General features: G+C 36.6%; 2 protein-coding genes and 1 long non-coding RNA gene across 4 annotated transcripts in view; 1 reads left to right on the forward strand and 2 right to left on the reverse strand.

Moving 5' to 3' along the window:
* LOC308194598 overlaps positions 1 to 5,347 on the reverse strand; it is a 137,499-nt gene extending 132,152 nt beyond the window's left edge. The window contains exon 1 of the long non-coding RNA XR_013950708.1: positions 4,534 to 5,347. This is a non-coding gene — a long non-coding RNA (uncharacterized lncRNA). The remainder of the gene's footprint in view (positions 1 to 4,533) is intronic.
* Positions 431 to 9,981, forward strand: GIMD1 (GIMAP family P-loop NTPase domain containing 1). The gene is made up of 3 exons (XM_080590703.1): positions 431 to 3,774; positions 5,356 to 5,771; positions 8,471 to 9,981. Exons 2-3 carry the CDS (start codon positions 5,379 to 5,381, stop codon positions 8,741 to 8,743), a joined length of 666 nt encoding a protein of 221 aa, XP_080446829.1. The 5' UTR covers positions 431 to 3,774; positions 5,356 to 5,378; the 3' UTR covers positions 8,744 to 9,981.
* A 670-nt stretch (positions 9,982 to 10,651) lies between these two features.
* AIMP1 (aminoacyl tRNA synthetase complex interacting multifunctional protein 1) overlaps positions 10,652 to 27,059 on the reverse strand; it is a 34,677-nt gene continuing 18,269 nt past the window's right edge. For both annotated transcript variants that reach the window (XM_080590694.1, XM_080590695.1), the window contains 6 exons: positions 26,614 to 26,747; positions 25,744 to 25,857; positions 23,124 to 23,282; positions 20,288 to 20,499; positions 17,058 to 17,226; positions 10,652 to 10,898 (listed from right to left, as the gene is read on the reverse strand). In XM_080590694.1, coding sequence (XP_080446820.1) covers positions 10,732 to 10,898; positions 17,058 to 17,226; positions 20,288 to 20,499; positions 23,124 to 23,282; positions 25,744 to 25,857; positions 26,614 to 26,747 — 955 coding nt within the window. In that variant the 3' untranslated portion in view covers positions 10,652 to 10,731. Of the gene's footprint in view, positions 10,899 to 17,057; positions 17,227 to 20,287; positions 20,500 to 23,123; positions 23,283 to 25,743; positions 25,858 to 26,613; positions 26,748 to 27,059 lie in introns of those variants that run through there.

Raw genomic sequence — 27,059 nt, forward strand, 5'->3', positions numbered from 1 at the left:
CTGCTGATTGCTTACTGCAAAATACCGAGAATAAGGATAGGATTAAGCAAAGGGAAAAAAAAAAAGACTGTGTTAAGGTAACAGTGTATATTCCAAGTGCATTCATTTAGGATCAGTACAGATGTCATTGTGAATGTATTCCAAAAGGAGTACAGAACCATTAGTCTGTCCTATCTTTGTCTCAGCAGTGACTTGTGTGGCTTTCCTTTGAAATTACGTGTCTACCGGAACTGAAATCCCCAACTACATGGACTGCATACCTTCCTGGATTTCTAATGTTGTTTGGGAAGGCTAAAAGCCTGCCTCTGTGTGTGGCAATCCATCAAATGGCCTCACTGGGTTTTCTCTAAGAGAACTTCATCAAAGCACATCTTAAATTACTTATTACGGCATCATCTTGGGCCCAAATAAGAGCCCACATAGGAAAAGAAGCTGTAAGGGATGGGAAGGCGTGGGAACTGAAGGGAGACACATGGTGAGGGATGTCATGTGCCTAAAGAGAAGCTATGGCATTTCAGTTTAGAAGATGGAGCCTGCTTGGAACACACTAAAAGGCAGGGTGGAAGCTTGCTCGGGGTGCTTGCAGACCAACTGGGTGATCACAGGAATACAACAGCAGCTGACAGGGTAATGTGATTAAGATGCATTGCAACTCTAGTTAACTCTGTAAATATAAATAAATCCAATAGCCACTTGCTAATTATTTTATCATTGTTTTTTTCAAAAACTGGAGAAGTTGCACACCCAAACTCCAGTTATTTTCAATCGGATTAGGGTCCTTAATTCCTTCAATTCTTGGCAATCCCTTACTAGACTTGCTTGGCATTTCTGTTGGAGCAGTACGAGACTCATTTATCAATTACAGGAAGCCTTCTTGCCTGCCAATCCATAATAGACTCAGTTTTATTTTTAAAATGGCAAAGAGAAAAACTAAGTCTTAAAAACACAAAGGAAACCAAGCAATAGCTTACCCACAGGCAGTGAGTAGTGCTAAAAAGCATCAAGTGCGATTATATTACATTCCGTACTCGCTCTTTGCAAATTCATATTCTGACAGGAGACTCTAAGATCTCATATTCAAAGCCCCATGACAAATGTCACCAACTAAACTCAAAAGCTAGGGAAAACAAAGTTCTGTATTAGAAAAAGAATCATGTAAGGGACAGCAAACAAAACTTCTAATTTCTTAACTGCTACCTTGTGTTACTGCTGTTCAAACTCATTAAGATCTTGTGCTGTATTTTTTTTCTATATACACGTATATAGAAAAATATAAATATTCTTATTACACAAATATAAAGGTGTGTTTGTTTGTTTTTTTTTTTTGTGACAAAGGAGAGAAAAATGCTTCTTACATCTTTGTTATTTTACCAGATGTTTGAAGGCCCCTGCAATTATTCTGTATCTTCTAATGATTTAGCCCATTTCTGACCTGGTATTTCATTTCAGCATTGGACTTCAGAGCAAGGGGACCCCAGCTGAGTTTTACAGTACCTGTGGAGCAGGCTGATGCTGCCACCTTGGGGAGGATTCCTTCCATGTACTTCAAGGAGCCTAAGCAAGTGTCATATAAATCAGTTTGATTTTTTCCATGCTATCCTCCCCTGAAGATGACTTCTTAAAATCCCCTGCCCATGCTGACATAAGACCTTCCAGATGTGTCCCAACTCAGACTATGCTACACTCATAACAATATTAACAATATTGGAAAAAATGTGTTTTTTGTTGTTGTTGTTGGGAAGAGTGCTTAGCTAAGTTTTAAATAGCATTTAAACATTGCCTTTTTTACAGTGCTCTAAATTTTATAGCCATTTTGCCCGTGTAAGAGCCCTGTTCTGCCTACAGCTGGACAAGCTGTATTTTGCATACACCACTCCACTGCTTCTGTGATTCTAGCTTTCTTGATATTTTGAATCCCTGTCTATGCACAGCTTAAACCCTTTCCCTGGCAGGCTACAGGTTCAGCTGGATGCAACTGCTAGGACACATACTGCCTCAGATCTAACGAGAGGCATTACTATGCATAGGAACAGTCCAACAAAAGGTGCAGAGCTGGACTGTGACGATTTAACCAAAGGCAAGACTTCAAGGCAAATTAAAGTGAAGCATCTGGATTTTATCTTCACAATATCCAGTCTTACTGACCTACTGTTTTGCTTTTCAAGTGTCACCCCTATCCACTAGCTGATAAAGAAGCCTTGCTGTACACCTTATATATATAAACATATGAAGAGATAAGGCCTGCACAGGACTCGAGTTGTACACAATCTGCATGGTGTTGACCTTCAAGGCTTTTCATGGTAGAAACTAACAGTACGTGCCTCAGCTACGTATACAACACAAGAAAAGATTGAATATCTCACCTCCCACCAGAACAGGCAGGCTCAAGAGCAGGGAGCTATCTAAAGGTAACTGATTTGCTACGTGCTCCTAAAAAAATACAGCAACAAAATTGCTGCACAGCTGTTGAGAGCCAAGCAACACAAACGATGAACTCGTGAATGAAGAATAATGTGAATTTACACAAGGAGGCTGTGAAGGCACCATTAGCTCCTACCTTCTGCCAAAGCACTGGCTGTGCTTGTGGCACCACACTGGGACACAAGAGGCTTCTGGAGGAACTGAAGTCTTCACCCCAGCGCTGCAGGCAGGAGCAGCCTGGTATTGGGGTAAACCAATATGTCTGAGCACCCAAATAGAGCTACATTTTGGATGACGATGTACCTAGCAGGACTGGGCTCTAGAAAGCACCCTCCTCTTTTCCACCCACCACAGGCAGCCTATGTACCACTCTCATTCTCAGATTTCCAGATTATTGGAGTAAACATATGCCTCCACCCACCTGGGATTTATGGTCACAGGGGAGGTATAGCTAAACCTTTCCTTGTGAACGGACAAGCAGACTTACTTCACCTTTTTGTTCTGTTACCAGAATCCAGACATTAAAGCACGCATGTAGATTTACTTCCTACTATGGCACACAAGTTCAAGTTAGTCGCTTACCCACTTGTGGCAAAAATAAGCAAGTGGTAGGACTTTTCTGTAAGATGATTTTACCTTTGGTTTTAATACTATTACAGTATGGCAAAGAATGATGCTTGCAAGACAAACTTATCAAGCATAGCACACGATCAAAGCTATCTAGCTAACAGTGAATGCACATTACTGGCACTGGTGCAAGCATTCAGATTTCTTCCTGAGTCATACATGATTTCTGTAGTTTTATCCATTTGGGGATTATCTTAATCCATCTTTGTTAGGCAAACAGCCTTATATCTGCATGAAGTTTACATGGTGCTTCGAAAATATTGTGGTTATCAATTAATTATAAGAATAAAAGAAATTGCATATAATCACGACATGCATACATGAACACATATTCAAGAACACGCATCACGACATGCATACATGAACACATATTCAAGAACACGCAACACTGAAAGTAATCCAGTACCTCCATTGCCACTCACATTATACTGCTGGTAGAACTTAAGTAACTTGAAAAAATACCAACTTCATATAATCAATAAAGTGATTGCAAAATCCACATTTGCATCTAACTTGCAAAAATTCAATAGACACCGTCAAGCGCAGACCAAATATATCCAATTGAATGAGGATCTATCAGTAATAGATTAACCAGATTAATGTGTACGTAACAGTTTCAGCATGGTACGTTGCTGCTGTTAGTTTCAAAGTTCAAGTATGAACGTCTTTTTTACTCAGCACACATGGATTATAAGACAATGAAAGAAGAATTTCAGGGAATATAAGGTAAGCTACATACCATGAATTTAAACTAAGCATTTGAGTATAGACTGCATATAGGAAAAAAAAAAAGAACAAAAACCTTTGGTTATGACTGGGGGGAAAAAAAGGAATGCATGAATTCATGTCCTCCGTATCATATTATTATGTTACAAAAAATGTATACAATACCCATCTAGATTGATGAATAACTGACAACGACCATTTCATAAGGTGTCTTTTTTAAAGGGAATAGGTAGATATTCTTAAGAAAAAAAAAGGAAATGGATCATGGAAAAAATCACAAAAAGCTCACCATGAATTCTGTAAGGAAGATCATGTACAGAACTCAGTGCTGTCTGTAACAAAAGTAATGTTAACATAATAGATCTTGCATGTTTGGCTTTGTACTGAATTTATTTCAAAAGACTGATTTGGGCATGGATTTGATATAAAGGAGAAAGCCTGAACTGCATATGCAAAAATCTAAAATTAAATGCAGACAATTCCACTGTGAAGTTACCCACAATCTGAGTACATAAACACAGTACATTAAAAAATAAAAAAGAAATACAAAAACTTTAAATTCAGGTGTCACTGATAGCTTGAAATCAGCTACTTACTTACTAATTGCTTTTCCATCTGAAACATCTCTGAACTTAATCAACCAATATTCCTCTGAGACAATTAATGTGCATCAAACCCCTTTGGACACTGGATTACAGAAAAGAAGAAAATGAGATGGCTTATTTATGAACAGTTATATTAACTGGAAACAATACTTACTCATATCTTCTCTCTATCCACTAGCTTACACTTTTCTTTCCCACTGTGCTGTAAAGACTGTATAGATTTCCTAAGTTTCAATTTGACTGGAGTTAGAATCTGCAGCATTAGCTATTTCAGCCCTTCTTTCTTCACTAAGACATACTTCCTATATTTATTTACCTGTATCAGAAAGCTCTTTTGAATTATTGTCTCTTACAGCTTTAGTATCAGCTGATGAAAGACATATTCTAAGCTGCTCTCTGGTGTGGAGAAAGTGCTCCTTTTAAAGCTACTTTTTCCATATCACCCCTTTTTTTTCCCCTCTTAAAAGTGTGTGAAGATTTACTTCTTGAAACAGTCACCTAGTATCAGCTGCACACATTTGTCACTTCTTCCTCCCCTAATTTTCCTCCTTTTCATAATATATTCTCCCACAACAGTGTTTTCCACGGTCGTTTCTCAGCTCCTGCTCTCCCTCGTTTGTTTCCTCTCCTTAAATTTATCTGCTTTATTTGTTCCTAAATCTCCTCAGATGTGACTCTTTCCCAGTTCCTCAGTCTCCACCAGCGTAGGAGGACAGCCCATCAGGCTGTGCTGCTAGCTGTGGGAACTACCATGGGGTCTCATTCTTTCCGAGCAGCAAACTGGAGAAGTACAAAGATGTGTCCTTAGATCAGAGGTATGCGTGTGGTGTATTGAATGTCTATCAACAGTACTCATTTAGATATTTCAGGCAGTGAAGGACACTCAAAAGACGCCAAATTTTGCCATTTTTGCTGGACTGTTTTTAAAGTTGTCATCTGAAACAGCTCATGTTATTCGTTCTTCACTTAATGACAGGTTTGTGGCTAAAAGCATAAACAATGGCAGACAGCAACGAGATGACAATCAACCTTGTTGTCCTTGGAAGAACTCAGACTGGCAAAAGTGCTGCTGGGAACAGACTGCTAGGCAGTGATGACTTTGAAAGCCAGCTCTCCCCCAGCTCTGTGACTACATGCTGCAGCCTGCGCCACAGCTGCCGCATTTCGGGGATTACACGACGGAACGGCTGCGAGCTCGCTCTCCGTGTTCGAGTACTTGACACTCCAGGCTACCCCCACAGCAGCCTGAGCAAGGAGCGGGTGAGAGAGACAGTGCGATCAGCCCTGGCTCACCACTTCAAGGAGGAAGGCCTGCATCTAGCTCTTTTGGTCCTGAGGGCTGACCTGCCTCTGTGTCCGGAAGAAAACGATCACACAATTCAGTTCATCCAGGTAACAAATAAGTAAATAGGTAGAAGCCTCTGCCCACAATGCAGACTCTGTCTGTGGCTGAAAATAGCTATGGAAGAGTTCACTGCAGAAGTGCAGCCGAGAACAGGAACATTTTCCAATCCCCTATTTGAAATATACACCATTCCCAATTCAACACTGTAAACCATAGCTACGCTTAACACACTAAACCCGAGAAGAGAGGTAAGAACTGCTGTCTGCTGTACTTGGACTCAGCACAACAGGATTTAGAAACTAAATTTACCTATCAAAGCAAGCTTCTCTCTCAGAAATGAGTTAAAGGTTTACTATGACAGATCTAGCTTGTTAAAGAGAAACATTATATGAAGCAAAGATCTGGTTACCTTACTCTTCTGCACTCTGTACAGGACAGAACACAGCCCGAAGCAGAAAATGACAGGTCCAAAATCACGCAGGAAATCTGACTGACCTAGGACAAGGATGCTCAGCTCTGTCCTGCACTGTTATTACTGCTGTGTCTGTTCAAGAGAAAATAACCAGTTACCCTAAATTTACTCTAGGTAAGGAAAATTTCTAGCATAACTGGCTTGAAGCAAGTATTTTGAATTTCTCCTCTGGGGGAGAAAATTTTTGGAAGTAGGTAAGGTAAGTGGGAGGAAGAGACACCGAAATGGAATGGCTTTCTTTTCTGTGGAAACGTTTTAATTACCATGCATATACTTCATTGAAAAGGAGACCAAAGGGATATTGCTCAGTTTATCTATCTGATCAGATCAAAGAGGTTTGTTTACACGAGTTACAAAAAAACAAGGCTTTCAATTATTGTCAAAGTCTGTGTATTACACTTCCCATCTATCTTACACAAATTAACTTTCTAAAAATCTTTAAGACTGAAAGGGACTTCCTGGTGCATCAAGCATTATCACTTGCAGTAACGACATTGCCTAAAAATATATATACACACACAAGTTCAAGTTGTTCTCACTTTCCTCCTGATTACTCTGTACTGCTAGACTACTACTCACTTTCCTAGTAGTTTGAGAGTTAGTTGTTAAATTTTCACAGCACTTTTACTCATTGCCAGATTACATATATATTTGTTCTCAGCATTACCCTTTTTCTTTATTCAGTTCTCCCATTCCTCTGTACTTCAGATGACTCAGTATTTTTCTCTAATATTTTTACTCTAAGCTAATGAAAAATCATCTTGAGATTGTTTTGGATCAAGTCCATGTGGGCATTAAAAGTTTAAGAGACGCCAGGATACCCTTCTCCTTTAATGAAGCTATAAAACCCCCCACTGGAAATGAAATAAAGCATGTTATAAAACAGTGAGAAAGCAACACTTACTTCTGTTTTGTGATTGTAAGTGACTGTCAGCTTATTTTAGTTATTAACCCCTTAAAACACCAGGTGCTATGATTTCATCAGCCACTAACAAATAGGGCAGGGCAGCTGTCTGAGTGCTGGGAATACAAACAATAATCGTATTTTGTATGTCACTGCAAGAATAAATTACCATAAAGACTACCTTTAGCATTCAGTTTTCATAATAATCCTTCACATATTAAGGATGGTATATCAGTAACTCATATAGAAGACTATTAGAATTTAAATCTCTTTAGATTTCTATTTTGATAGTCTAACGAATTAGGAAAGTGGTAGATAATGATTTGAGAATTAATGTTAGCACCAGTTCATCTGAGTACACAGAAAATCAAGGCACTATCCTCTCTCCCTAAAACCTATACCTCAACCCTTCCTAAGAAAACTTACACCAAAATACAGTAAGCATCTATTTTGCAAGAGTTTAATTTTTTTTCATTCCTAATATCTAAAATAGATTAATGACTATCAATACACCTTGTGTTGTTCCTCCTCCACCCCAATTCCCTGTTTATCTTAGGAATGCAATGGTGTCCTTTAAAGTACCTGTATACACTTAGACACCTAGGCTACAGAGTTGTTGAGATCAATGCAAAGTGACCTCTGTTACTGAAGTAAGCTTCTTTTCACACACACAGGAGTTAGCATGAGTGCTCTAAAATTGTAATTTTATTTAATTTGTAAAGTAAAGCCCAATCTCTTATTCATATTACTTTATTTCACATTAACAAAAAAACATTTTCTCCATTCCCCTCCATCAGATGAACCACCATAGTTAAAGACAAACTCTCCAGCTGTCATTTCAGTTGATGCATTTGATTTGTATTTTTTTCTGAATTGTTGAGAACAGCTCAGTTTTAGGGGATAAAGCTGTTACTGAAATTAGTGTTATATAAAAATGAGTCATTTATTTCTTCAATGCAAGGTGATTTATAAAAAATTTTCCAAAGAGCTTCTACAAATAGTATTAGAAATATAGATACGTAGAAACTGCTATAAACTACTTGAATTTTACGTGTTATTTATGCTGATGTGTGCTGTAGCTAAACCACCATTTTCCTTATTTACATATATGCACTTTTTAACTCTATTAACACCTGTAGCAGGAGAACAAAGAACTGCTAGCACTGCATGACCATGTATTTCCACTAGAAGGGGACACCATTTTCTTCAATGGTCAAAACCCCATGAAATTTCAGCAACTCAAATAGCATGAACTGGATTATTGCCAGGAAAAGAACATATTCTGGTCTGTTAATACATAAGTATATGAGGTGGGATTGGGTAAAGTGAACAAGAAAATATATCTATTTGAGATTCGTTTTTCATTACAGGAACTTCTGGGTCCCACATGGAAGGATTTCACTGCGGTTTTACTCACTCATGCAGACAAGGCAAAAGAAGCTGGATTCAGTGAGGAAGCATATCTGCGCAGTGCCTCAAGTACCCTGTTGGCCCTACTGAGCTCAGTGCAGCACAAATATGTTTTTCTAGACAGCCAGAAGAGCATAATTAAAGAAGAAAGAACTATTGTATTAAGAAAGCTCTTGAATTTTATAAGACAGAATAATTATCAAGTGCTTCTATTTAAACACAGCAAAGAATAAAATTAGCTTTCGGGTACTCGTGTCTATTCTCTATAGTTTATAACATTTAATGGAAATAAAACAGTAGAAAAGCCAGCAATTGGAACATTTCACATCCAATACCATTCCATACCAAATATCTTTGAACATACGGTTGGAAATATCTCTTTAGATTCCCAAACTACATGCCTTTCATAGAGTACTTCACACTACTGCATCCAGAATCCTAGCTTCAACCACACAATCAGACCAAACTAGTGCTAATATGTTACGTATGTAAATGTAGCTAATATACTAATAGTGCTAATACCTAATGTGCACACAGTGAGGAGTAAGATTTTATTCTACATCTGATTGTATATTGCAGTTCATATAAAACAGATCTGGAGAAAAAGAGAAAGCAAAAATGCATGAGTTCAGGCTGTAAGGAATAAAGAAACTTCTCTGCTCAATTTTTGGAGCTTTCAGAAGCTCCTCTGAAATCCGGTGTTTGTAAAAATTTTCCAATATTAAAAATTAAGATTTATCTACTGCAAAGTTATTTCCTTACCTTGATTCAAGAATAATTAGAACTGAGATTTTCAGCTTCAAGAATATTGTTTAATAGGATAGTATCAGATATGTAGTTTACAAAGCAGTTAAAATAGTTCCCATATGCCTAATGCTGTTCAGCACATTTAAAATGTGCTAATTACTACCGCTTATTCCTAGATGCATAGAAAATTAGCACAGTTAAGTGTATAGGCACATACAAAACGCATCCAAAAAAGAAACCTGTTCATCTTTTCTTTTGTGCCTGCTCCTTTCAATTTTGTATCATCATCATTTTGTTTTCGTCTCCCAGCTTATGGGATGAAGTTCAAAGCCTGTGAAATTCAGGTTGGGTAAGTTTTTTTGTTTTTGTTTTTGTTTTTTTTTTTATTTTCGGTGGTTAGAAGAGTGCTCTTTGAGTAGTTAGGCTGTAGACAGTTAATTAAATAGTATATGCTCAAACATGTAATTACCTCTAAATAGTTGCTTAAAAGGTTTAATTGTGAATTGATCTAAAATGGTTACTTCAGAGTATTGAAAGGCAAGAATTAAAAGGAGTAATTTGAGGATTTTCCCATAGCAGTTCTGACTGCTCGTTATGTATTATGGAGTAATTCAAATGGTAAAACCTGAAGAAGCCATTCCTATTAAAACCAAAGCATATTCTGTATAAAATATTACTCAAAGATACATTAAAGCAAGAAATAAATTCATTTTATATGCATTTCAGGCATTGGAAACTTTTTTTTTTTGGAGGGGGGAGAGGGTATTTGTCTAACATTTTTTGGCCATCTATTAGCTATTCATTCTTTTGTAGTATTATCTGTCATTTGGAACTATCCAGTTAGAAAAGATGAAATTACCTAATACAGTAAAACAACATATTTGATGTATGTCAACATGTTTGTATTAGGGCATAAAGAGACAGTTTTATATTCTCATTACAACTGCCCACAGACAGCTCAGATGACATATCCAAAACCAAAATTTGCAGAAGTTTATAACATATCTGAAAAATTCTTGAGAGGAGTGAAACCTCTGAAAGACAAGAAGAATGAAACTAATTATGGTCTTCACTGACCAACTGCTCATGCTGTACCTCTTGAATTGAGCTTACCACACAAGGAACATGACAGAAAGTATTCCTTATTGAGATGCTCGTGCTTCATGGATCCTCTAAAACTTTCAGCTGTCTAGAAAAGATGCTTGCCAGCCTTCAGTTCTAACATGAACAAGCTTTGGCAATTAAGTCTTGAACATTGTGTGGTTACTGACTGCTGAGAACACAACCTCAAGGACAGTAAATATGGAGAATGAGTGAATTGTTAAAGTATTACAGGCAGAACATTCTGTATCTCTGGTAGAGGAATCAAACAAAAAAAACATATTAGCCATGCATTTCAGAGGGGTTATATATTGATGTTTTTATTGTGCTCTCGTTACTTTCCATTTCAACATCTGAACAGGCTAATAACCACTTATTTAATTCCGCTGTTTGCCATGGTCTCTGCCCTGCAGACACCTTTGCCTTTCACTTCAAATGGAACTCCTTTGTAGGTAGCAACACACTGGTCATTGGTATGAAGATCAGGTTGGATTTGCTCCCACATCTTCTTCTTGGGATTAAGTTCCTTCTCAGGATCTCCTGTTTGAAAACAACAAATAAAACTAATAGCACCCAATACAGAAGACAGAGCAAGAGTTCTATTTATGCACATGTGCATAAATATGCATTTGTGAAAGCTCACATAGTATCTTTGTACAAACTTTTAAGGGAAAAAAAAATTACCTGCGAGTCCCAAAATGGAAACTTTAATCTTAATTAGGGACTGTCTAGGAAATGTCTCCAGATCCTCTCTGAAAATGCTGGGCTTTCAGGGAAAAAAGCATAAGTAACAGACTACTACTATTATCAAAAACGAAGAAATCAAACTATTGCTGGTTGTTAGTTTACAAACATTACCTAAAAGCAAAAGGATTTCTAAGAATTAAGTAGATGTGGACCATAGGATACGATAGAGCAATATATTACTCACAAAGACGCACCTTAAGTATCTTAAGTTTAAGAATTACTGAATTTTTAGAATTTTATTTTGCCTTTATAGGTGAGAAATATGGAACATAGACAAGAATAGTCCAAAACTAGGATACTGACGTATAATTTTAGCCCCAAGTTTCAACGTTTTTCTGTTACTTTTTGTACTATTTAGGGATCAGCTCTGGTGCATAAAATAACAGTAACATTAAGGGCCAACTTGTATCTCAGCAATTTTGGCCTCAGTCTCTGTAAATCACCTCTATTTCCACGTGTATACCATGGTAAACTATGGATCCCCTATAGGGGGACAGCCTAACTACATTAGGAAATCTATTTAAAAATTTCTAATGACTACAGAAAAAGGTTCTTTTAGTAATATTTTAAAATACAAACTCATTACTCAGAAAAGTGAAGTATTCCAGAGTCAAATATTTCTTCCTGTTTTTTAATAAATGGGCATAAAATCCAAAATATAGGAATGAAACAACTACAGTAAATAAGATCCCCTGTGGTAAATATTCATACTGAAAAAGCTGCTGCCTGCCAATATAATCTAGATTAAGCAAGACAACCAATTCACTGTACCATTTATTTTCCAATCAAAGGTCAAGCAAATTTCATTTCTGAATTTTAATACAATACAGATCCTTTTACACAAAAACATGATTTCATTTAAAAAAGTTATTTAATCATAATGCTGTTGGGTACTCTTAACCTCTTGTGTGTAATACACAAGCAGGACAAAGGAAAACCCCAAGACTTGTTTCAAATATAATTGGAACACATTTAAATGCTGAAGGGGGTGGCATGCTATCTATAACCTGTTGATACTGTGCATGTATTTTTACTTGCTAAAAGATAGGTGTGCGATGCTGGTATCATTCAGCCCAGATAATTGAAACCTCTAAAGAAAACAAGACTCAAACAACAAATCCTGGAAAACAGATCTTCCCTGAGATCCTCTCAGGGGAGCAAGAAGTTCCTAAACGCAAAATGAAAAGTTCTCTATGTGAGCAGAATGTAAAGTACTCGCATCTTCCACTACTCAACGTCCCCAAAAGCTCAGGAAGAAAAAAACCCTGTAGGTTTATAGCACAAGTTATGTTTCTAGTAGTTGGATGAGTTATTACTGCTTGGTGTATTCTTGACTGACTGACCAGCATGAGTAAGTAAACTACTCTCATTCCAACCTGCCTTATTTTCTTCTTTAAATGTTTTCAGTAATTCAGTCTACTCACATTCTCAGTTCTTGCAATATTAAGTTATTTCAGCCTGTAGACAGGTCTAACTTCTGTAGCTTCTACATCTGCAACTGTGCAAGAGAAGCGTACCAGGCCAGACTTCTGTGTTAAGCAGGCTAGGGTTGCCAGAGCAGGATTCAGTAACGCAGTCAAGTTATTTCACAACTGCAGTGTACTTAATATTTAAAAGAAAAACAGCAATACCATTAATAACCTAATCACTTGGAGCCAATTGTGCATTTTCAAAGAAACTGAAATCCTACTCAATACTTAAGTTCACAGAGACAGACTTGGATTTAGACCAAGTGAATGCATACAAATTAATAAAATCATTAAACAGAATGTTAAATGATCCATTGTGCATTTCTTCCCCCCTCCTCAAACATAAAAAGCAAGTGATTATTTTTTTTCCCAGTAAGAACAAAACCTGACTTTTATAATAAAAAACACATTTTGGATGCTAATAAGTTTCTTTTCAATCCCATTTCAACGCTCTTGGGATCTGTGGTGAACTCAGATTAGCATAGGCACCAATTTAAAACACTACCAGAGTTTTAAGCTGTGTATTTTCCTAAGCTTTCCCCTCATTACATTTTTCCCCTCAGAAAATATTCTTTAGAAGGACTTTTAAAAATGAATTCAAACTTGTAGTGGTTTAACGAGCTTCCCACTCTACATAAAAAGAAACAAATAAAAGGTCCCAATTTTTGTTAAATATGTAATTTGGTCTAACAGTTTAAGTATTACAGAAGAAATTCTCATAATAAGCAAGAAACCTTTCCACTCTGGAACAGCTCATTAACTATTTAATGACTTTATGAAAAGTTAATACCACAATGCCCACCATGGAATATAACTACGCAACTGAAGGAAAGCACCCATACACCAAAGCTTTGATTAAAGAAATCTGTTAAATACAGACCAACCACTGAAGTGCAGTCTTAGCACTTTTTTTCTTTGAAGAGCTAGGTATTGACCAAAACGTCAAAAATTCTTAAACCAGAACTAGTATTAAATCAAATAATTTACATACTGGACTTGTGGTTCCTGTGGCATTTTTGCATTTCAGAATTTTGTCATGGCATCAATTAGACTGCTACTAGAAAGAAGATTTCTCAGTTAGCTGTGAAAACTCCAGTTAATTGCTGTCTCACAGCAATTACTGTGTGGGAGGGTATATTTACACACATGTGAAGGAATAATTTTACTACGGCTTATGAATCAGATCTTTCCCATGGAAGTTGGATATAAATTTGATAAAGTTCTTAATACAAAAAAAAGCCCAATATATCTTGAAGATTCATATATTAGAGTATGAAACGGTGTTAAAGTTCCCTTAAAATGCAACCACATTAAGTGAACAGGTGGTCCTCCAGACAGACGCATTCTTTAGCAAATCTTTCTTCACCTAAAATACTGAAAATTGTTCTAAGAAAACTCTCAAGTTTCTTCAGAAAAATGATCAACTAGTTTTAATGAGGTTGAAGCAAGATACTGTTTGCTTAGCTAAAAATCAACATGGAAAATTAGCTTGTATTTGATGAATATTTTGTATGGCACTCCTACCACGTAGGAGTGCTTTCCCTGCTTGGTTAACAGACATTATTAACAAGTTTCCAGTTTCTTAAAAAAAAAAAAAAAAAAAAAAAAACACCCTGTAAAAATCCTAAAATTGCATCACTGTTTTAATTTGTACCCTGTTGAGCTCTTGCATGTAAATTCATTCTTAAGTTTGCCCTGCTCTATTGCTGTTAGATTATAAATGCACGCAAGATCCCATCCATGTTGTATGCCACTATGCGCCAGTTACCTCATTAGAAGTCATGTCTGCTAAAGACCAACAGTTTAGGACGAAAGCATTTTCTTTAAAAGATAGTGCTTTACATTTTTTCTCAGTGAGTTACTCTAGCTTTTCCTCCCATTTGCTACAGGAATTCTAGGCGATACATCACTTTACTCTGTACTGTTAAGCATGAGGTATGGTTTCAAAGTCCATGACTCCCTTCCAGCTCATACGTGCTAATGTTTGTGAGCAACTATTTATTAATTAGGAAACAGCTGCCATATTTCAGACTACAATCCGTAGCCTTGGATACATATGCTTTTCAGATAGGTTGTAAAAGCCTTCATTTGGCACTTACCAAAGCTCCGTGTCTTTGGCTCCCTGTCAGAAGGAAATGGCTGTGAAGTGTACAAAACCTTATAACCACAGGCTACAGGTTATAACTTTAGAACTAAAGTACAACTTTTACACCACCTTTAGCATACTCTACATCTTTTTAAGAATCAAAATGTCAACAGAATATCAGTGTATCTTATACATCTGGCAATGATTGTAAAACAAATGTTCCTATAATTGTATTTTTCTTGGAAAAGCTTTTTGCAGCTCGATCAACAGAGTCAGTTTTATTATTTTGATAAAATCTACCTCATTAGTCCTGATGTGCAACAATAGATATGCTGGATAGCAGAATAGCACCACTAGCAGGTCTTTCATGATTTTCAAATGCCAGCTATATGAAGTTACTTGAGACATAAATTTAGAGTAAGGATATGTCTTAGACAAAGAAAAAAAGAGTCACCCTCCATCCCTCAAAACACACACACCCAGGCTGCCTTTTCCATTATTTTGCAGGTCTAAGCTACTAGCAGGGTTTACTCTGCAGCTTGATGTTGTTTCTTGCATGCCCATTTCCACAACAACAGAGTAGTATGAGTGGATCCTTGCATGTAATAAAGGACACACACTTACCATTTGATCTAACTTTACTCACAAATATGTGATGAAAAATTAGAGGTCACAAATATTCCTTCAGCTTAGCCAGTGCAATTGCTGAAGCCTTTCAGATTTCAGTATGCACTGCATACATCCGGCTTACCAATACCGCATCTCAGCTAGCAAGCTTGGTGCATTTTTAAAACAGAAAACTGAAAATGAGAAATGCTACAAGACTGATAGCCTTTTAAAAGCAGTATTCTTATCAAGTATTTTCAATCACAACATTAAATCACAGAAATCTGAGCTTTCTTCCCCATTTCCAAAACACCTGAATAGACCATTGCTTCCTTAATCACATGCCAACCAAAAATATGTATGTATATACAAGCAACATTTTCAATCCTGAGAAGTGTGTAAATATATGCACACATACACGTATGCACACATGTATTTATGAAAGGTATTTATGCAGATGTGTTTAAGAAGCATAGAGCTTGCCAAGAGGCTTATAAATAAAAATACTGCTCTGCATCTAGAAATTGTCAGACACAATAGTTTAAAAAGTTTGATAGGATCTGTACAAAACTAAAAGGTGTATGTTTTTCTTACATGTGAAAGAAAACTTCTTAGTAACAAATTCATTCTAAAAAGGATATAAACACTTCATTGATAAATGCATACACACACAAAAGTCCCCCAAGATAGGAAAACCTGGGAGCTACAGACCACTTTTTCTTAGAATAATGTCACATAGTGATCCTGACCAGGCCCCGACCTATGCTGTGCTGCATAAATTCCTTGGCCACGGTATAAACTTGGCCAGATAATTTTAACAGACGGGCCGGCAGGCAGCTCCTACTTGCTACCAGCAATTACATCTCCTGGATATCCTTGCTTTTATCAAAAAAAAAAGCACAGCACCAAGTTGGCATGTGAACTTCCTTTGTTTGATAGTTGAAAAACTGAACAGAGCTGTTTCTCATTGTATGAAAATCCTACAATAGCTCGAATGACCAAAAGGGGGAATCTTCTATACAGAGGGTTTGCTTGTGAATTAGAAACGTATTTTGATGATGTACTAACTTGGAGTTCCCACCATTTAAACAATGCAAAATTATTTCTACTATTTGTGTGTGCTAGATATTGATTATTTATTTGAAGTGGAAAGGAATCTGCTGTCTTTCTTTGGAGACCCAAGGAATCATTTCTCCCCCTCTTCAAACAAACAAAAAACCACAAACAAACAAAAAATCCACCCCCTTCCCATCCCATTTTGAATATTATAGGTTTCTCTCATACACAGGCATCACCCTTCCTCCCGCACAAAAGCCTAGCTCAAGTTCTGACTTTTACTAGGGAGAGGACCTGGAACCATCAACTTACTGCTTCATCACCTACACTGAGACACCGGGCAAGATACTTGATATTTCTACGCTTTATATTTGCTAATTGCAACTTGCAAAGTGCATTTATCTTTGCTCAAACATCTGCAATGCTGAAACACTTGAGAAACTAATATAAAATTGCTCGGTTTCTTAAAAGTACCATAAAACCTGTAGGAATTACAGTTATTTCTCTGTATTTTCCAACTTTTGGCAGGTGGCTAAATATTTTCAATCCTTTACTTACGCAATCCTAGCACTGTAATAAAGGGTTTTAACATAACTAATTCAGAAAATTTCAACCAGGAACGTAATGGGCTTTAAAATACTGTTTTATCTGCTTCAACACCTATGTCACCTTTGCAAAGGTCAGCTGTTTCCTAGTTCCTTCAAGTTCCCCATTTCTCAAATACCCAGTGCTTACCAGGAAAACCTTCAAAAGTGATTCTGTCCCCAGGTACTGCCCCAGGTGGGGGAGCCAGAATTTCCACTTTTTCTGGGGAGCTGGCACACATCACCATTGCTTGAGATACGACTCCTCTCATCTTCGCAGGCTTCAAGTTACAGAGTAGTATTGCCATCCGATTCTGCATCTTGAGGGAGGAAAACAGAAGGATTTGAATACTTAATTGCCTGATGACTTAAATTATTTCATTCTAACAAAAGAATTACAATGAAGCCACCTTAACTAATACAAGAGAAGCACAAAACAACAGATGCATGATTAAAATGGCTGCACACTAGTACCAAATAACATCTAAACCACGTAAGAATTAGTCTGAGAATACCCAAGATGTTATAAAGGGTGAATTGTGATACACTTATCATGGATACATAAAACGTGAAAAAAAGAAGTCCCAAAACCATATGATGCATTTCACCCACATTCCAACTTTACTCAATCTAAATCATCAATTCAGTCCACTTTCAGTATAGTACGATAAAAGAATATCCATTTGAAAAACACTCTACAGATTAGGCTAGCTCATAGATAAGAAATTCTTAGTGTCCTGGAAACATACAGGTGTTTTACACAGTTAGCTAGCTCACTTCAGTCTTATATTCTACCTTATTTAACCCAAATGTTTTGAATTTTTTGAACTGCTGAAAACAGTTGTACATACCGTACACTGCAATTTGTTAGAGCAAACAACTATAAAACCAGATTTCTTCTCTGTCCTTGAATGTTAGTAAAAATTATAACAGTAAATGAGAGAAAAAAAACTGATAGAGGGAATAGTCACACTTTAGTCTAGAAAACAAAGCACACTTTCAAACTGAAAAGAAATTAAACCCAGAACATCCTTGAGACAGAAAAATGTATGCCTTTAATCCCATACTCCTAATGCACGCAGTATATAACCATAAGTAATTCTAGATTTGACTTTGTGCGTTTTTTCCCAACATCCTGGTAGAATGAAGGAGAAAGCATGGGGGAAAAAGAAGCAAACAAACTAAAATAGGGAAAAGTTTCCTGATGCTTACTACACAGAAAACACAAGAGTTCATACTGGAAGTACAAGTGTTAAATTGCTCTTTAAGTAATCCTTGAAGTTACCTGTATAATTGATTGCTAAATAACTATCCCTCTATATCTCAAAATGAGATACTGTGACAGACAGGCTAATGAATGGGAATTAAAACTACTACACTGGTTGCTTTTAAGACAGAGTAAGTTGCAATGACAATAGCAACAAAAAGCTCTCGTCAATTTCTTCTTCTCTTTTTGTTATGTTTAAGATACTTGCCCTGCATCCTTAGTCCTTCACTTCTGATCATTGATGTGAGGCTCTTAGATCAAATGGGATTTAAGGAGGTGAAAATAAATAGGGAAAGAAAGAAACAGATACTTGAGAATTGTCTGAATTTCAAGAATGATTGCCTGAAACAGGCCTTGTTGCTAGGAGCACATGGAGATCCACTTGAAAAAGTCAAAACCAGTGGCAGAAATACTGCCAACTTCTGCAAATGTTTCAAAATCTTCTCCAATTCTCAACAGCTACTGCTGAAAGAGCTCAGTATTAGCACAGACCACTTCATGTTTCTGCACCGTATCCCTATTACTGATGACATGTTCTACATGTGATACCAGAAGGTGCAGCTTCCAACTTGCCTTGACCACCAGCAGTGCACAAAAACACACTGTACTGTACATAAATGCGAGAAATGTTCACGCCTACAAGTGACTTACACTGCGTACTGAAACATGAATGAAGATACACGTTTTGCTTCCCAACCTGAAGTAAAATCAGATAATACAGCCTCAAATAATGTTGCATTACAGTATCAAACACAACAATCATAAATAGCTTAATCTTTGGTAAATTATGTTTCTAATACTTGCTATGATGTATACGTTTTTAATTAAATATATGGCAATAGTCACACGCCAGGACTCCACAATGTTGTACGCTACAAAAACACAAAGATGGAAGCTCGTCCCAAAGAATTTACAGAGACCTGCTAACAGACACTTGCCAAAACAAAAACCAGACAGAAACTGTCCCTGATGAATGTGCAAGAATGACACCTAGTTTTCTGTTAATGAGTATTCTGGATTATTTATTTCATACAGAAAGCAGGGTAAAGAGAAAGGACTGCTACTGTTGCTACATTCTCTACACTTTGTGTACCTAACTTTATTTAGAAAAATTTTTAAGAGTTTTTTTTTCCCCAAATGCTTTCCCGAGAGCAGGCTGCTAAAAACAAGCAATTTGAGCAATTTGAATTTGTGCCTACTGCAAATCCAGTAATTGGATACTATTAGGTGACCAGTGCAGAATAGTTATCATATTCAGTCATTTTTTTCCGATCAGTAAATTTCTGTATCCTAAAAACCATAAATATAACTTTAACTGCCTCCTGCATTTGCAGCCTCACCATGGGGAGGAATAGGGCATGAATAGGGAATGAAAAGGCATTTGAGAAAGCGTAGCATTTCCACACTAACATCAATTCCTTCACAGCCAGTTTGCAGTCGCTCAGTACAACATTCCTTTAATTGCCAAGCTTGCACTTGAATGTAGAAGAAGCCTTCAGTCAACTCCTCCCTCCTACTAACCCTCTAGAAGAGGTGTGAAAGGAAAAAGAGATCTTAAGTCTCAGGTTGTCAAACCCAGAAGTGGACCAACTGAAAAAGAGGCAGACCCTATTCCTGCCAAGGGAGTAAAAAATATGGTTTGCATTCCACAGTTGTTTAAGCCACTTGCTGACAGGTATTTTTAAGTTAAATTTACCTTCCCTTCGCTTTCCTCTCTGCCAAAAATTTCAATGGGCTATAATGAGATATGGAAAGCAAAGGTTTCAACAGTCTGGATGTTGGCAAAACCTTCATTACAGATTCTCCACTACATACTAGAAAACCTAAAAGGAGAGTCATATCTGCTTAATTTATAAGTATAGTGTGTAGCAAAGGCATTACAGAGGAATCAGAATAAGATCCCAGGACAGAAGCACTGAAAGGAGAAAAGAACTAACTTGAGGGAGGAGTACTTTTCCTTTTTTTGACTAATGTTGTTAAGCCCTACTCTCACAATTTTATTTTTTTATTACTTTAAAAACCTTATAGCAGAATGAAAACACACTCTATAAAGAGACAACGATCACAATTCCTTTAGGAAGGGATAGGTTCTCAGTAAATAATGTTGTTAATACCTGATCCAGAGGAACATGCTTCACTAAACCACTGACGACAGTCCTTGGACTTGCTTCTCCAACATCCACCTTTTCAACGTACAGAGAGTCTGCATCCGGGTGCTTTTCAGCAGTAATGATGCAGCCAACACGAAGATCCAGACGAGAAACATCTACAGGCTTTGAATCACTACTTCCAGCAGCAGGCTGCTGTTTCTTTTCCTTCTTTTCACCTGTTGAAGGAAGTTCAGTTCAAGAAACAAAAATTAGTATAAAACCATGTATGCGACTATTTGCAAGGGAAAAGTGAGCTACCGTCTCAGAATCAAGTATAAATCCAGTGCAAAATGCAAATGACAAGTAAAGAGTTAGCACCTCTACTGCTAGTTTCCAGAAAGGAACCATCTTACACCTTCCAATTTAGATTGTTACTACACGTAATTTTCACTGTAGGACAGAGGTGTTTTCTTGCTTGTAAAATGAAGTCATCCTGACCTTAAATGTAGCTAAGATGTAAGTGACAAACATGCTCTGCCAAAGGCCATGTTGATAAGCCTAATAGTACTGCTTTAATAATTAGCAATTAACAAAAAGTCTTGCCTTGGTGTTTCACCAACAAATGAAACTAGACAGTCATAAGCCATCAGGTTACAAGCGCTTCACGAAAGCTCCTGACTGCTGGCACTGCCAAGTAACTGCAACTGAGGTGTTACAGTTGCAAGGCAAATCAGCAACCCTTCAAGATGACCTCAGCTAACACTATTTACTCCCCAGATAAACCAGTGTGTGAGTATGCTCATAGCTTATGAAATTCCACTGATGAGTCATAACTCCTTATCCAATTGTAACACAAGGGTTTGTTATCACCTATACATATACTGTACAACGTAAAACAGGAGTTAAGCAATATTCCCCATACATAGCTTCCTATTTAGACATTCCTTGAGATAATCAAGCTACTTCCAGTTTGTATGTAAGGCTGTCCTGCTTGAAAGACATTCATGATTTGCTTAATGAACAATAATCTGTAGGGGATAAAGAAACATGTAAAAAGTGCTTACTTAAAATAAGTATATTCTTTCATCCAGCAAAATGTATGTATTACCACAAACCGAATTCCCTTCATCAGCGTGAACTAAACTCCCTTTTCTAGGGAACAAAAAGCAAAAGTGGACACAGCAACCAATGTGGTTCACGATCATTGCTCCAGTATAAGTATAAAATTCATTCCTGTGCTCAAAGATAGAAAAGCAGCTTTTTTTTAAAAAAAAAAACTTAATAGCTCTTCAAAAATATTTCAGTTCATATATGATTAATTAAAAGTACTAATGACTGAGCTTTATTAATTTAAGTGTAATTATTGTGTATCCCTATGTTAAAGAGAAGCTGAAAAAAATGTCATCAATATAGTTGACACTTAATGCATGAGATCATTTTAAAGACCCATTATCTTTATTCTTTATGTCATTTCTAATTGTCCTCCACTTAACAGCATTCCTCTGCAATAGTCAGGAGCCAAACAATTACCTTCTAGCACCCTATTTCTCTTTAGGGAAAATGGAACCTGTCACCAAATAAAAAAAGAGATCACAGGGAAACATGTCTGTACCCAGCACACACACAGATGCACACAACAAACCCATTCCAATGCTGTGGCTAAGGAGAGAGCTGTTCTCTGGCCAGTGACAGAGTCAGCCCAGAATCAATCCAGAGAAGCATCACAGATGAAGGTTGTAAGAAGTGCAAGGAAGAACATGGAAATTACCAGAGAGGAAACAAGTGAGGCAGGTGACAGAAAACAAAAAGGGGTTGAGATATTCTGTAATTTTGTCATTTTCCAAGACTAAAAACCAAATTTTACATGTTAGCTACTTTGCTAGTTAATTACCATGTCTACAATAAGATGTTGAATTCCACAGAATTATCCTGTTCAGGGCTTCTATTTAACATTTATGCTATACTTCAACTTTTTCCAAATTCAGTATTGGAAAAAGAGAAGTCAAATAGATTACTTTCTAAATTTAAGCTGTTTACACAGGATAAGGGGAAATTCAATACAGGAAAGATTTCTTTCTCCTTTCCAAGCCAATACTTGTTCTGTAGACAGCGATTAGTAGCAAAGAACAGTTAATTGCCTGATTAACATGTGATCTCTGCTCAGCTTTCATTTTACAGCTACATAAAATATTGACGTGTCATATGCTGAAGTACACCAAAAAATATGAAGTAGTTTATAAGCCTGCACACAACTCATCAGGAAAAACAGGTAAATAAATCAAACACATACAGTGCCCTACCACCATAATATACAAGCTCTGAAAGGATATACAAATAAGTTCACAGCAAATTAATAATAATTTGCATAATATAATGACTTTTAGACATGTTTAATAAGATACGTACCTACACTTTTGTGCAAATGTAACATATTCTTATGCCTTTTTCTCTCTTAATAGAGTTTGTTAAAGAGAAGTCAATACAGACAGCTGAAAAACTAAAAGCCTCGTATAAGGAAGCTATCCAGTCTGCCAAAAAGTGCTCTGAACTTCGTGTCCTTGTTCTCCCTTTGGTTTTTGGGGTTGTGTTTTTTTTCTTGGTGGTAATGGTGGTATGTGCTTATAGTTGTTTTTTAAATAAAGGAGTTCAGTAATATTAAAAAAAAATTGGCACGTAACCCACCTAAGATTTTTCAGCTTGATGGCCTTAGATTCAAGTACTTCCAAGATTTTAAGAGTTAGCACATGACTCTTCCTACCATGTCTACATGAACTGTTTTTTTCAGTCCCCAGAATGATTTAAAAGTACTTCCATAAATTAAATGGCTCATGTCTATCACAGTTAAGAAAAATTAAAATACCTTTTTTTTCTACTTTTTCCTTCTTTTTCTTTTCTTCATCTTCACCTTTAACGTGATCTTTTGGGCCAGGAGATGATGTAACTGCTGTGGGTTGTGGATCACCATCTGCAAGCGAAGCTGTAGAAACAGCTGTACCAGGAGGAACTGCGATCTGTTTTACTAAAAATTAAAATTACCCAAGTTAGAAAGGGTACTAAAACTTGGAACAATGCAATATTTTAAGTTCCCAATGTAAATGAAAAAGTAGAGACTGAAAATTTTGCTTAAAATGCCTAAACAATCATAACTGCTGAGTAGTAAAGCACAACGTTACAGAGCAGATATCAGAACTCAATTTATATATGACTACTCTGATCACTTGCTATGACGTTAAGAACAATGTCTTCAACGACATACTTTTTAAACTGTGAAAAAATGCTAAATACAAGAAAATACAAGACTACAAAAAAGACTACAAAGTCTTTTTGTAGCCTACTTCAACATCTAGTTATCTTCACTACTAACTCCTTATTCTTTATTTGGGTTTCATAGAATCATAGCATATCCTGAGTTGGAAGGGACTCACAAGGATCATCAAGCCCAACTCCTGGCTCCACACAGGACCACCCAAAAACCGGATCATGTGTCTGAGAGCATTCTCCAAACACTTCTTGAACTCAGTCAGGCTCGGTGCCATGACCACTTCCCTGGGGAGCCTGTCCCAGTGTCCAACCACCCTCTCAGTGAAGAACCTTTTCCTAACACCCAGCCTGACCTTCCCCTGTCCCAGCTTCCTGCTGTTCCCTTGGGTCAGTTTTGTTTTTGTGTTTGCCTCATTTAGCTTTTAGCTATTAGCTCATTATATGTAAGACTACACGATAATTTTCTCCCAATAAAATTAAATTTAATAGGGTAGTCAGATCACTCCAACTCTTTCTTCTGATTAACTAAAGAAAATGAGCCTGAAAAAAAATCATTCTAAGAAAGTATCTGCAGCCTCACAATGATCTGTTGATACCACACCTTCTTAAATTCTCCATGCTTCGTTTATATTTCTTTTTAAATTGCTGATAGTAAGATGATTTCCAGATTTATATATCTCACCAGATGACAACTTAAGAATCACCTTCGTTCTACTTTCTACTCTTCAAAGGATATCATTCTATTAACCATATGCCTTCTATGAACACCATTTAACAAATCATTCTACTGAGTAACCATTATTAATGACAAGTTGGTTAATCTTTCTGGTATCACTATTATACTGTTCCACATTCTGCACACATGCTTTTTTTTACACCTTAGACATGAAGTTTTCTGAAGAATTGCACCGAGTTTATTGATACCTGCTCTCCAACACAAAAAAACTTGCACAAGTTACTTTTTTCAATCACTTCAATCAGATTTATACAAAAAATGCTTGCTGTTTTGCTTATTAGTTATAGAAAGACATTATTAAAAAAAATCTGGAATAAATCACTTGACTATGTTCTATGTTCATCAGATTTCTGTGCTCAATCGCTTAATATTGTCACAGCCAAAACACACTAATTTACTGCAAAATAAAAGATCTGAATTTCTACTATCTTTTAGATAAAAAAGATAAAAAGAGTAAGGAAATTAATATTTTGCTTGATACGTATCTTTCCTTTTTTATGTTCTATAAACCCATCTTGGAAAAATCTATGTACCCTAAGACTTTGCTCTCAGACATAGTAGAAATTTTGCAAAATATCTTGTCTCTGTCAAGAATTACTGTGGACTAACATATGATGGAGAAATATAAACTAATGGTTTGGTTTAGTACATGAAAGGGCTTTATTCATACCAAAAGGAGGAAAAACAAATCTGTATTTATTAAAATGTTAGTCTTTTTGAAGACTGAACGCGTTGTTTTACCAGTAAACAGTCAGTATGGTTGAATGCTAGCATCTAGATACACTGGGTACTATCTTACCATACTGACAGCTTGTGTAAACATAGTAATAATTGTTGAAGGTAGAAAAGGTTTTCTTTGGAAATAATTTTAAGGAAAGCATGCCACATCTGAAACAATTCAGTTTCAATCTTCCTTCTTTTTTACTACGGAATTATATAATGATGGTGTGAGCTCAGCAGAGCTACACAGAAGAGTGCAAAGAAGGAAAAATAATGCAATGAAAGGTTGTTCTTACCAAAGCATGACATCAAAATTCAAGACACTGTTTCTAGTTTTATACTGCCACAGATTTTCTAATAAATCACTATCTGTACATTGAACAATGGCTCAATTTTCCATAGGGATTTCAGTAGATAAAATTACACAACACTATCAAAAAGTGTCAAAGTTTCAGCCATTTTCAAGGTATTGTGAGTGCTCATAGACATCATTCAAGTTTGGGGCTCATTATAAAAGACACCACTACAAAAACATACAAAGAACCAGTTCCATGTCTGATAAAGATTTGGCACATATACCTGTTACACTTGCAGCTTACTAGAAAGTTGGAAGTAGGCAACTTCTCATAGGCATGGAATCTAGGAAAATCCAGAGTTTATGAGAGATGCCACAGTCACAAAAAGATAAAGAGGTAGTAAGATAGCACAAAACATGACCAAAAACTAGATCTAATTTGTGTCAAGATAGGACTTCTTTCCCCACCTCCATTTCGAATTTCTGCCTGAATCAGCTCTTGTTTCAGCCCTTCGATTTCTTTCTTCAGTTTAGCATTTTCCACACGAAGCTTCTTCTCTTCTCGGAGCGATGCCTGCAAGACTAAAGTTGACACTATATTAAAAACAATAGGCTTCAATAATTAGCATTCATTACTTGGCAAAAGGTTTTGTTTTTAAGAGAGAAATGAAATGTAGCGAGCCAAATACCAAAAAACTGGCAACTTTCAAGAAATTTATTACTACAGATATTTTTAGAATTTTTGTTGTTGCTGTTAAAATTGGCATTTTCCCCTTTTTTTTTTTTGGAACATAATATTTATTTACTCAAGTTGCATCTTAATATAGTAGTTTTTCAGTCTCCTTAGTTGACTCACAAGAGGAAATTCCAAGAAACCTACTAAAAAAGCAGCTTAAACATGTTTGTAATATGGAACACCTTCATTCACTGATACTGATCTGTGTAAAATATCAAAGTTGATGATATTCTTTAGAGAATCCCATAGTGGTGAAAAAGCAGTAACACATTCATGCAAACTGATAGTCTTATACCCTTCCCAAGTGCCTTTCTCCCCCTCTAAAGGAGAAGTGTCATATATTGCATTTTCATAATCTCTTTGTGTCATTGGTCTTCCCTTCATTCATGCTTTTTTATTTCAGAATAAGCAGCTTCAACAAACCCGCAAACCACGAGACAGTGAAAAGGTGCTACTATTACAAGCTTGGTCTTTGAGAACCCGAAACACACTTGAAATGCTGACAGCACGAATGAAGTTGTCCATGTTCTCATTTTTTCTGATGAGCATTTAATGTTAACCACCTGGCTAACAAGCTTATCATAAGACAGAGAATTCCTTACTAGCTTTCTCCTTGAGCAGAGCAACTTGCTGCTTGAGGTATTCAATAACTTGATCGGCCTCTGCACCCTTCTGCTCCAGTCTGTTCAGCACCGCATTGTTGGCTGCCATCTTTATCAAGAAACGGGATAAAAACCTAGACAAATAACAGATGGTCTAAAATTAATTACTTCTTTATGTAATTAATGTTACCAACCCTTACCACATGAAGCAGTTCTAAAAGCAGTTGCTGAGTAAGAAAATTTGCTAAGCGAACAAGCTGGGCTCCCACCTCCTAATGCAAAGCCTAAACAAAAAGCTATGTTAAACAGAATCTGATGTTTGACAGCTGCTTTCAAGTATTTTGGAAGAAAAGCAACTTTCTTCCCAGCTGCAGAAAACATGTTCTTGCTTCATGAAACAGAAAAAATTCCACCTTCTGAAAAAGAAAGGTTTAGAGAATATGTGG

Source organism: Anser brachyrhynchus (assembly GCF_964034855.1).
Source record: "Anser brachyrhynchus genome assembly, chromosome: 4".
NCBI lineage: Eukaryota > Metazoa > Chordata > Aves > Anseriformes > Anatidae > Anser > Anser brachyrhynchus.